The following is a 12,221-nucleotide window of genomic DNA, read 5'->3' as shown; positions in this document are numbered from 1 at the left end:
TTAGGCTGGTTGGAAAAAAATGCACCTATCTACTTTACTGAAGTCTCTGGCATGAAATGCATTCCCGCTTGACTTGCTTTGGGGTTGAGGCTGGCCTTGGGATTGAACTGTTAGTTGTGGCTAGGCAAATGTTCACCTCCCCCCTCCATTAATTAAAGTGTTTGAAAGCAGTGCTGGATTTCTGGATTTCAGGTTTGCCAAGAAATTATCCTGACTTTGATTAAGCAGAGCCATGAAAATATTTTCTCATAAATGGGAGAAGAGGGGGGGGGGAGCAGAGTGGGAGAGCAGGTGAAGTGTTGAAATAAAGGCAACAGGTGTGGTGGGGAAAAATTCGCTGAAACTCTTCATTCTTTCTGCAGTTAGTGTTCCAGCGGATTCTGCTGTTCCAGCAGCTGGTGCCTTATATCTTAGCGAGGAAGGAGATTGCTCCTATCTAGCTGTTTGGAAATAAGATTGCGCAGTTTGGTGGAGAAGGATTTCGTGCTTTGCTGAACTGAGAGCACCCAGATCCAGCCATGTGGTGCCAAGGTCTAAATACAGAAGGGATTTCTTTTCCCTTAACATCTCAATCTAGGCATTCTATGTTCTGTTACTAGAAAATGTGGCTACTCCCCCCCCCTCTTTTACTTTGCTACGGTCACTTTTTTTTTTTAAAGGAGCACCTCGCCCTTGGAGTGCCTGAATTAAGGAACATCTGTTAACGCTATAGAGACTTAGAAGGAAAAGACACTCATGTTTAATGGGACTGGGGTGTTCCTGAGTAAGAGGTGGCTCTTAGGGAAAAAGGACCATCTGGCAACACTATTGCGAGGCAATGCAACATTGGTAGTGAAAAATGATGACTTGCTTACATTTCCGACATGCTTATCTCATTTTGTGTGAGCCACTGCTGCAGCAGGACTTTTTGGCTTTGTTGTGGTGTACTCAAATTCTCAATGATGTCCGCCCAGTTTTGCAAGGCTATATTAGTGTATGGAGAGTTCACTGTCCAGGTTATATCCACCAGTTGCGTCTCCTGAGGAGAAAGGCAATGGGTTCATTGAGTTAAAGCTGTTCCTCCTGCGCGAGAAGATGAAGGGAGGAGGCCTTGGAACAGTATCAGCCTCTAACAGATGCAGGTCAGCTATTTTCATAGGCAATGGCACACTAATGCACTGCAGTAAGTTTGAACTGTTCTCCTTGTGGATTTGATGTTAGCCTGCAGGATAGTTCATTAAAAGGAACAACAGCTGATATAGGACGCTGGTAGGCATGTGCTTTCTGGATCAGGGAACGAGGCATGGCAAGTGAGTTTTAAAGATGCCCAAAAGGAAGACAAGAAGTGTATGGGTTAACCCTTTTGCAAATATGTGCAACTTGTTATGCTAATTGACTGTCATCTTTTCCTCTGATCAATAGGCAGTTAATAATTAATAGATATTAGGGCTCATGAATAAAATAAAATAGAATCATTTAAGTTGAAGGGACCACGAGGGTCATCTAGTCCAACCCCCGCCATGCAGGAATATTTTGCCCCACATAGGTCTCCAAAGCTGTAACCCTGAGATTAAGAGTCTCGTGCTCTACCAACTGATACTAACATAAACCAGCAACAGGGTCAGTAAATAAAAATAATAATTGTCACCAAAGTAACAGATCAGAGTGGCATGTGTGAAGCAAAGTCAGTTTTGCACAACATGTTGACATTGCATGCAGTGAAAGGCATTTCTGTAAAACAAAATGTATCAGTTTAATCAGGTCCTTGCAATTCCCTGATGGTGGCTTTGGATTTGAACACAAATTATAGCTAAGTTCATAAGTACTTCTTAACTTTGTTGTATAATGAACTTAGACTGTGTTCACACTAAATTTACTGTGTACTCGGTGCATCTCCTGTACTGGGCTTTTAATCCATGTTCACATGGTGTTATCCAAATTGCATAGGTATCCTGTACTTAAAATTAAATATCATTGTTTGTGTGTTGTTTTTCAAACTAGCTTCACACTGATTGGAAGTCCTTAAACCAGGCATCCCCAAACTTTGGCCCTCCAGATGTTTTGGTCTACAACTCCCATGATCCCTAGCTAACAGGACCAGTGGTTGGGGAAGATGGGAACTGTAGTCCAAAACATCTGGAGGGCCAAAGTTTGGGGATGCCTGCCTTAAACCATTCCTAATTCATCTCCAGCCAAAGTGTGAATACCTTTGTGCAGGGTTAAAGACATCCCTGCCCATCAATGTCCCTTGGCAGAAATGAATCTGACTCTCCTGAAGCCATGCTGATGTGAACAACTAGAATGGGGCTGAGAGCTGTGAAATGCACCGAAAAAGCAGCAACTTCACTGTGCTCTAATGTGGTAATGTGAACACTCCCTTATCAGATTACTTGGTTTCTTTTGGGTATGTGTGTGCCCCATCACATCTTATGTCCTCTGCAAGAGGCCATTTAAAAGGCTCCTGAATTAAAACTATTTTCCATTTGCATTCTTACATATCCCAAGCAATAAGGAATATGTGGCGAGAATGAAGAGAGGAATAATTTGCTTTTGCTTGTGTAGCTGTTGCTAGGATTGTGCATGATCTGTGTCACTGAGACACACTGGATAGAATTGATGCATTTTGGTAATAGGCTTCTTCAGAGCTTTTCCTTGCAGTCACTGCTGAAGAGGCAAGCCATTTCTCATTTTAGTTAAAATTGTTGCATTTGGGCTCAATGCCTGGGTTTCCGCAGGGTTGCTTCCTTATATTCAGAGAGGCTATGTAGCTCTCATTGCAAATTAGTTTCGTTCCAAGCTATGAAGGAAGTAAACAGTTTTATTGTGGCATCGTTGTCTGATTTATGCATTTTCAGTGAAATCAAATAGGATTCATCCCTCCCTCCACCCCGCTCATTTAAGACAAGCAGGCGAGAAGCATCTCAGTGCCATCAAAGTACTTCATGTTCCCAGAATCTGTTTAATATAGTCCGGGGCCCATGACAACAGGCCGTTTCACATTCTGCTGTCAGTGAATTAAGAGCCATCAAAATTTTACACGGTGAGGAACATGTCATTTTCTGCACCCTCTGACATTTGAATTACCGGTTCTAATTTCAACAGCAAGGCAGTGGATCTGTGGTCTTCTTAAAATATGGGATGTCCGTATTAATCCAGGATGTTGGGAAGGCAGCCTGAACTGAAATATGCCCTGCAATGTGGTTAGTTGGGAAGGAAACAAAGATGGGGACATGGAGAAGGATGGTTGAACTCAGCAGAAATCCTTTGGCCATGTGTTGATGGATTATGGTCCATGCTGTGTTGCTCATAATGAATAAATTACATGAAAATCTGTTTTGTTCTGTGCTAAACGGTGGAGCCCAGAGACTGCAGTCTACTGTCAGCTTGCAAAAGGTGGCAGTTCAGTGCTGCAGAAAACTAGCTGTACCTGCATGATGAAATGTGTGGTGTGAAACTGTGAGAGTTTCTGTGGCACCATCATTCAGGATAATGGCTTACGTCTATTTTATATATATGGCTAGTGTAGCTGGTTCTTGGTGGGTGGCTAGGAATGATGGAAGAGAGACATGTCTTCAGAATCCAAATCTGTCTCTTTGTGGTTGTATTTTTTCTTTTTAAAACAACTTGCAGTGTCGGTGCAGCTGTGACTAGCAGAATCTCCAGCTCTCTTATATGTATTTTAGTAGCAAGTCACCTTTAATGGACCATTCACTCAGCTTGGGTTGCATACATTCAGCGACTGCATGAAAGAAACTGGGTGCAAGCTGGGCCATGCGGTCTACAAATGTATATCAGCTTGTGAGTAGTCTCCACGTTGTCCCACCCCAAAACCAAAGCTTGGCTGGATTTCTGCCTCAAAGTGCCTTCTGGGCTTCCCAGATTTGCATGACATCTTTCAATTATGGGTGTCTTCATTTTATTTTTATTTTTTTGCCTTGGATTGCAAAACTCACTTTTTCCTTTTTGTTAGCATTTTTTTCCATAAGCGATTTTGCTTCCAAATTAGCAGCTAGCTGCTTAACGAAAGAAACCTAAGAAGCGTTGCACCTCCCTCTGCATTTTGTAGAAAGTGTTTGAAAATTAAAAAAAAAATCATCTTAGTGATCATTTTGTGTTTGTTTGTTTTGCTCACTAAAAAGCATTCTAAATGTTGTTGTTCTTGTGTTGCACTGCACAGTTTAAAAGATTATCTTTAGAAAGAATTTGCTTAAAACAAGAATGGTTTTACTTTTACTCATTTAGATTTCTCTCTCCTCCTATTCTGCTCCAGTTAGAGTGTCTTTTTTAAAAAGAATCCTGTTTGAAAATGAAATCCTATTTTATTAAAAAATGAGATGTTGAAATCTACATCTTGAAATACAGTACATTTTAACTGCAGTATGACCGTTTATCAAAAAAGTTGAGTTAAAGAGTTTTCTTCATTTAAATCATAAAGGAAGAGAATGGGAGAAAATATTTGTTTTCAGAGATTAAATGTTTCTGAATTACACAATAAGGCTGCAATACTGTACCCATTTACTTAGAGTAAACTGTGGCTTCCAAATTGACAAACATAGGATTGCACTGAAGATCATGTAATTATTTTATTCATGTTGGACTTCTTACTGGATTTAGGGTCTACAAAGTCATACTCACAAAGTCCCACGAAAGACAATCATGTATATCACCAGAATCATCTGTACAATCTATTTATGCTATGGTAAGGAAGCAGCGAGGGGCAGAAACATCAGCTTCAGGAAGGGGGCGATTGTCATTGTGAAATCAGCACAAGGAAGGGTTAAACTCCCTATTACTATGCCCTGTTTGTGTGTGTTGTGTTTTTTGTTTTGTGCAAAATACATAAAGCATTTTAACATGTTGCCTTGTGTTCTCTTGCTTGCTTCTTGGAAGTGCACTGCAGAAACATTTTAGTGGGTTATTTTTGTTTTTATATGCACTTTTGTAAACATTACTCAGATGGAGAACTATAAAAATGGGAGAAATCTAAACTCCGAAGGATGGCTTTGTTTGGGTTCTCTTGCTGTTTTTCAAAAGTGTTGATTAGATAGGTTCATCTTTAAATACAAACTGAATCAATTTCCTCTCCCATCCATAGCTGCCAAGTTTTCCCTTTTCTCACGAGGAAGCCTATTCAGCATAAGGGAAAATCCCTTAAAAAGGGGGATAACTTGGCAGCTATGGACTCCCATCCCTAAGTCCAACTCCCATCATCCTTGACCACTGGTTATGCCAGGTGGGGTGGATGGGAGTCCACCTTGACTAGCCCTGGGCTTCCCTCTTTTTACATTCTGATACTGCAGTTCTACAAAGCTCTCTGAAGCTATTCCCAGTTCATTCAAGGTAACACCCAGTGTAGTGTAAAAAGAGCTTTGCTCATGCAATGGAACATCCATTTCTTTTCCTTTTCCTTATAGCCTCTGTCCAACCTTATAACCTGCCAACCTAGCAGTTCGAAAGCACATCAAAGTGCAAGTAGATAAATAGGGACCACTACAGCGGGAAGGTAAACGGCGTTTCCGTGAGCTGCTCTGGTTTGCCAGAAGCGGTTTAGTCATGCTGGCCACATGACCTGGAAGCTGTACACCGGCTCCCTCAGCCAATAATGCAAGATGAGCGCACAACCCCAGAGTCGGTCATGACTGGACTTAATGGTCAGGGGTCCCTTTACCTTTACCTTTTTACATCCAAATTTACTCTGGAGGGTTGGGGAACAGATGTTGGATGCACCCCAAGACTATAGAGAATGGAAAGGAAGTGGAAGTCAAGTATTCAAGTAGAAATCTGTTGTGCCATTGCGTGCGAATCATTGAATGTCAGCCTTAGTAAATACAACTCAGAAATGGCTGTAGATTTCCAGTCAGCTATCAGTGGCAAAACTCCTTTGCTTACTGGTTAGCAATCCCCAACAGCGGAGCTCTTGTTTATAGTGTGCGTTCGACGTAAATGCCACAAATAGCTTAAACAGGTTTCTAGCCATGTGTGAGCTGTGCTACTATTTCAAGTTCCAAAATGAGACTCATCTTTATAAACATGGAATCAACCTGGACGGAGGCATCTCATTGTGGGTTCTCCTAAATTGTGAAGTTGGCTACTGCAGAGGCCGCAGTAGCCATGCTGGAAGCAGAACTCTTAGGAAAGAACACGTTAATAATAGGCAGTGTTGTTGCTGGTATGGTGCAATGGGCCATAAATAGGGATGGCGTGCTGTGCTGTGGGCAAACCGATTATTTTGTAAAATGGGAAGAAAGCCACGTTATTTTCATCCTGGGATTTGTAAATCGTGCAGCCCAATCCCACGCATGTTTTTATTTAGAATTAAGCCCCACTGATTTCCCAGGGACTTGCTCTCATGTAAGTACATGGACTGCACTTTTATTCCTTTGTGTAGGGCTCTCTTGTGAACCCGTTGAGTCCTGTGCTTGAACTTTGGCCGTTACGTTCTGCTGTATTATTCCGTTCTGCTGCATTATTCCTGCATCAAGTGAGCCTACCCGCTTTAATTTTTTATCGGTTGTTTTCACTCAACAGGCAAGTTAAAAAGCACTAACAGTAGAAATGCCACTCGTTGGAAGATTCAACAAAACCTGAATCTAGCAATCCTGCTAGCTACTTGGAAAGTTTTTAGATCACCGTGTTTTATATTTATACTAGTAGATACAGCCTGCATTTTGCAAGTGTATGGCTGTCGCTGGAGATCTATTTTCAAACGTCTTCAATATTCATGCTTCTCTTGAAGTTTGCACATCCGACGTTTTAGCCTTCTGTCTGGTGTGGAAATACCTTAACTGTTTAAGGGTGCCTTTTGAGCAAGAAATCTAAAACTTTTGCTATTTCAGATGTTTCTGTTAACTGAGCAATCCTATACCCATTTACCTAGGAATAAGCACCTTTGAACTCGGTGGAACTTCTGTATCGTTGTGTATAAAGTTACACTGTCAGTGTTCTACAGGTTTTCAAAGTTCAGTTTTCTAGATATTCACAGAATATTCTAAAAATTGATAATTTTTTGTAATGATAATTTTTTTTTAAGTTGGCTGGACAAATTTTAAAGGGGAATTTGCTCTTCCATTATAGCCCAATACTGTGAAAACTAATGAAAGTATTTATTATTATTACTTATTTATACCACACCTTCTTCCCTGACAGGGATTCAAGGCAGCTTACAGATAAAATAAGAATAGCTAAAAATATGTGGGAGGGGGAGAGACAATAATTAAAAGAACAATTAAACAATAATAGAATCAAAACTATTTTTATATATGTATACATACATAGCATATCCATTAAAAACAAACACATAATTACCATAATCCAAATAACCAAATTATAATTATGAATTTTATATAATTATTTCCTTGTTAGAGATGCATGAAGCTGTTAAATTTTTGCAGATTCCCATCGTGACTTTCTCCATGTAATGAAAACAATCAAAGTTATCAAAATATTTAATTACATGGGTCAATAGCCTTTCTGTAATATGTCATTTGTAATTTCTCCCAACCCAGTATTAATTGCTTATAAAAATGTTTGTTTAGCCAACAAATGCTTAAGCTACATCATTTTCTAGTTAATCCATTGTTGTCATTAAACTTTGTGAGAAGGCGAATAGCCTTTTCCGCGGATCCCTAATGCGATGGATCATGTTGTGACACTGTGTCCATTTATATCCATCATTTGCTCTTACGTGCCTTTGAAGACTCCACTGAGGTTGGGGCAGGGGAAAGGTAATCTAATTGTACTGCTGAGATGCTTGTGTGTTAAGTTTTATGGAAGGTGATAGGAATGGAATGCTCAGATTCCTTGACACAAACACAAGGCGTAGCTCATGGGAATGTTTTTATGGAGCAAAACATTTCAATTCTGAAATGTTACTGGGAGAGATTAATTAACTGAGCTGCTATTTAATGAGAGAGAGAGAGAGAGAGAGAGAGAGAGAGAGAGAGAGAGAGAGAGAGAGAATTTGGTCCTTTTGCTCAAGTCATATTTTTAGTGTAATTTCTCCCCCAGTAGTGAAAACCCTTTCCCACCTCCTAAGAATATCAAAGCTAACTATAGAATACTTTAAATACACAGACCCTCTTTAAAAAGGCACTCGATCAGGTCAACGCAGCTTCCTCCTTAACATAACAGCTATAAGTGGACAGTAAAAGTTATGTTCTTTTCGTTTTGATAAAACAAACACTTGACATTTTATTTATTTATTTAAAGGGTTTCTAACCTTTGAAACCTATCTTGAGAGTCTTTGAAAGTGCCCACCCACCCCCGTGCATCAGAAGGTCTCAACTGAAAACTGACTGTTGTACAAATCAGAATATATTTAACATTTCCACCTTCTTTTAGTATAGGGCTTTAGCATCTTCCAGTTACATTGCATTTGTTCGTTGTGTTTTTAAAAACTGAAAAAAGATAAAAGAAATAAAATATTAATTTTCAAAACTATGTAGCATTGAAGGAAATCCCATTTTTAATTTGACATTTACTAACTGGTAACTTAGGATAGAACTTTTTTAAAAAAAACAAAAAACCTAATGATTCAACTGCTGTAGAAGGAGATATGTCTTTCAGATTATACTCACTGTGCCAAAAGAAAAATATATATACCTAGGAAACCCCCAAATCTTGGCACCACATCTTGAATATTAGATGAGAACCTTAAAGCCTTGTGTTACAAGATGCAGTATTCTTACTTATATATTAAGAATTCTTTTTTATTTGTGCCAATCTGGAAACTATCATAATGATCTGCCCCCTGCTACTGTAATATTGATGCAGTTAATGCTACTTTCTGTTGAAAAATGAACAGGCACTTTATGGAATCATCTGATCATTCAACAGCAATCAGATCAATATGTTTATTGTGAGAAAGAGCAGACACATTGTGGGGGGTGGGGTGGGGGCACTGTCAAAAGGTAGATTTTACTGAATCTGTTTTCAACATCAATTTCAGAGTTTCAAAATGTACTTAATTGAATTTGCAATTTACATTTCAAACATGCATCAAAATGCCAGATCTGGTCTTTGCTGCCGGTAGATTAGAAGCCTGCTTAAAAAGCTCGAGGTTATCTGGAAAGAGAAAAGTCATGTTTCAAAATGATGCTTGAAGTTTTAGTTTTAAAACAATTCATATATCGCCTAGCAGTTCAAGAAAAGTCTAATGAATTGTCTAGAAAAGGCAAAGCCCAGAATCAGATCTAATGACTATACAAATCACTTTACATTTGCAAAAATGTAAGCTTCCTTTTAAACTACAATCTGAATATTGTTGCACCTTTCACTTCTGTATTTTTAATTTTGTGCTCACTGAGTCAAGTTTCAGACATGTTATGTGGAGAGAGAGAGAGAGAAAAAATCTGGAGGGTATAAAGGTGTTAATAACTCTTTTATTTTAGATTCCTGCTATCATTAATTTGGAGATGGTTCCATTGCTTTGTTTTGTCTCTGGCAGTTCAAGAAAAGTCTAATGAATTGTCTAGAAAAGGCAAAGCCCAGAATCAGATTTAATTACTATACAAATCACTTTACATTTGCTTTTTCTGTATCTCTGAACATTTTAACCCAAACGAACCAGTTCCTTTGTAAGAGGAAGCTACTTGAGGACCAGGAGTGGAGGAACGTATTCGGCTTAAAGATATCCTTTACTTCCAGCTCCCATAAGCGTTGGCCAGCATAGACAAATGATTGGAATGATGGAAGTTATAGTCCAGCAACATCTAGAGGACCACAGATTCTCCAGCCCTGTTGTAGAAGGACCAGTTTGCTTGAAGGATTGCCTTATGTCACCCAGTGCTATTTTTGTAGAAAAAGAGGTGCTGGAACTCACAATGAACTAATGGCCATGGCATCCACCTGAGAGGTGCCAGAACTGCGTTCCAGAGAGTTCCGGCTGAAAAAAGCCCTGCGTGTGCCCGCTCAGTTACCTTACTCTGTGGAACAGACACTTTTACAATTGCCTCATATTGTTCGTTCTGTACTTTCAAGGAATTGATCCTTCAATGTCGCAGCACCTAGACTTTGGAACTCCTTTCCAGCTGATGGCAGGCAGGCAGGCAGGCACCTTCACCGTACTGCTTCTGGTACCAGCTAAAATTTGACATGAATGTTAATATATTATTTTTATATATATATATAAATTCTGCTGGTTTTATTTTTTTGGGGGGGGAATAGGCTAACTTGTAACATCTGATTTTCTTGCCCATTTTAATGTGTATGTTACGTCAACCTTTCAGAGGTTTGAATGATTTATTCTGATTTTTTTAAAAAATCAAGCAGAGGTAAACAAGCTCATTCCTCTTCATTTTGTCTTCTTTTTGCAGTTAATCTTCTGGATTCGAAAGCAATTCAAGGAGAGCTGGGCTGGATCTCATATCCATCACATGGGGTGAGTTGATGAGTGCAATGGAGCTGCTTAACTATTTTATTCGTCATCAGAGAACACCAGACCAGAGAGAAGACTCACAAGCTGTAGTTTGTGCTATTTCTTGCTTCTGCTTCAAAATGCATTCCACTTCTTAAGACAGAGGTGGGGGGGGGCGTGTTCAGGTCCAGGGCTACATTTCCTCATTGGGGGCCACCTGGGGGTTGCACACCACAGGCAAAAATGGGTGGCTCAATGGATGCGACTGTTACCTTTGTACATGAGGCCACATTCCAGCCAGGCAAAACTCAGAGGTTTCTACTCACACATCTTTCAGTCCAGGCAAGTAAGAGACCTCACAGTTCAAGGACACAATCCAGCCAGGCAAAACCCCATGAGGAGCAGAGATTATGAAGAGTCTGGCTTGGGGTCCAGCTATTGTCTAGGGCAGGGGTAGTCAACCTTTTTATACCTACTGCCCACTAATGCATCTTTCCTGATGGTAAAATTTCCTTACCACCCACCAGTGCTCAATGGAAGGAGGATTCAGCTTGTGCCGTAGAACCCCCTAGCGCCCACCTAGAATCCTGAAACGCCCACTAGTGGGCAGTAGGGACCAGGTTGACAACCCCTGATCTAGGGAGAGCCTGGAAAGCCAGATTGCAAGATCTGGATAGACAAATTTGGCACCTGGGCTTGAGATTCCCCACCCTGTTTTAAAGCATGAACATTAAGGTATATATACATGTACACACACACACACACACAGAGAGAGAGAGAGAGAGAGAGAGAGAGAGAGAGAGAGAGAGAGAGAGAGAGAGAGAGAGACTGTGTATTTAAAATATGATTCAAGCATAAATGCACCTTTCTGCACTATCAACACTTTGCATAAATGGTTACTGTAGCTTTTGTTTTGCAATTGTCTACAGGATATGTATTTAAAAACAAACCAACAAACCGCTGGATACTTCCACATTTGATGCTGAAATTACTGTGTGGACGTTTATAGGCTTTCCATGGGGTGGGGGACATTGGAGGCAGGCTATGATCCACAGCGGGTGGTGCTGTGGGACAAGGATGGCGCTGTGGGACATGGGTGGTGCTGTGGGACGCGGGTGGCACTGTGGGTTAAACCACAGAGCCTAGGGCTTGCCGATCAGAAGGTTGGTGGTTCGAATCCCTGTGACGGGGTGAGCTCCCGTTGTTTGGTCCCAGCTCCTGCCAACCTAGCAGTTTGAAAGCACATAAAAGTGCAAGTAGATAAATAGGTACCGCTACAGCGGGAAGGTAAACAGCGTTTCCGTGCGCTGCTCTGGTTCGCCAGAAGCGGCTTTGTCATGCTGGCCACATGAACTGGAAGCTGTACGCCAGCTCCCTCGGCCAGTAACGTGAGATGAGCGCCGCAACCCCAGACTTGGGGTCCCTTTACCTTTATGATACATGAGTTGGGAAAGTGGAGATCACAGGACCCATCACGGACCATGGTCTTCCTCTGATGTTTACACGTTCAAAGTAAGTGGGAAGCTATTCTATATGCCTGGATAGCTCAGTTGGTTAGAACATAGTCAGAGCGTGCCATAGTTGCAGATTCAATCCCAGTGTGGGACAGCTGCATATTCCTGCATTGCAGGGGGTTGTACTAGATGACCCTCAGGGTCCTGTCCAACTCTACAATTCTATCATTCTTCGATGCTATGTGTACTGTTGCTGTATGAACATGCCATTCTTCCACCTGATGAGGGTCACTGAATGGGCAAGTGACCTTCCTTACATGGAAAGTCTCTGTCCATAGAAAGGCTGTATGGGTAGAGCATCTGCTATGCATACAGAGGGTCTCTGATTCAATGCCTGATGTCTCCAGGGGGGGGGCAGGGAGACAACCCTGTTG

At 40.9% G+C, this 12,221-nt stretch overlaps 1 protein-coding gene across 2 annotated transcripts in view; it reads left to right on the top strand.

The window, feature by feature from the left end:
* Positions 1-12,221, top strand: part of EPHA3 (EPH receptor A3) — a 218,221-nt gene that overhangs the window by 13,145 nt on the left and 192,855 nt on the right. For both annotated transcript variants that reach the window (XM_035116807.2, XM_035116806.2), the window contains exon 2: positions 10,293-10,357. In XM_035116807.2, the coding sequence (XP_034972698.2) occupies positions 10,293-10,357 (65 nt within the window). The remainder of the gene's footprint in view (positions 1-10,292; positions 10,358-12,221) is intronic.

This window comes from Zootoca vivipara, chromosome 4, assembly GCF_963506605.1.
Source record: "Zootoca vivipara chromosome 4, rZooViv1.1, whole genome shotgun sequence".
Lineage (NCBI taxonomy): Eukaryota > Metazoa > Chordata > Lepidosauria > Squamata > Lacertidae > Zootoca > Zootoca vivipara.
This window is presented reverse-complemented; position numbering and strand designations above follow the sequence as displayed.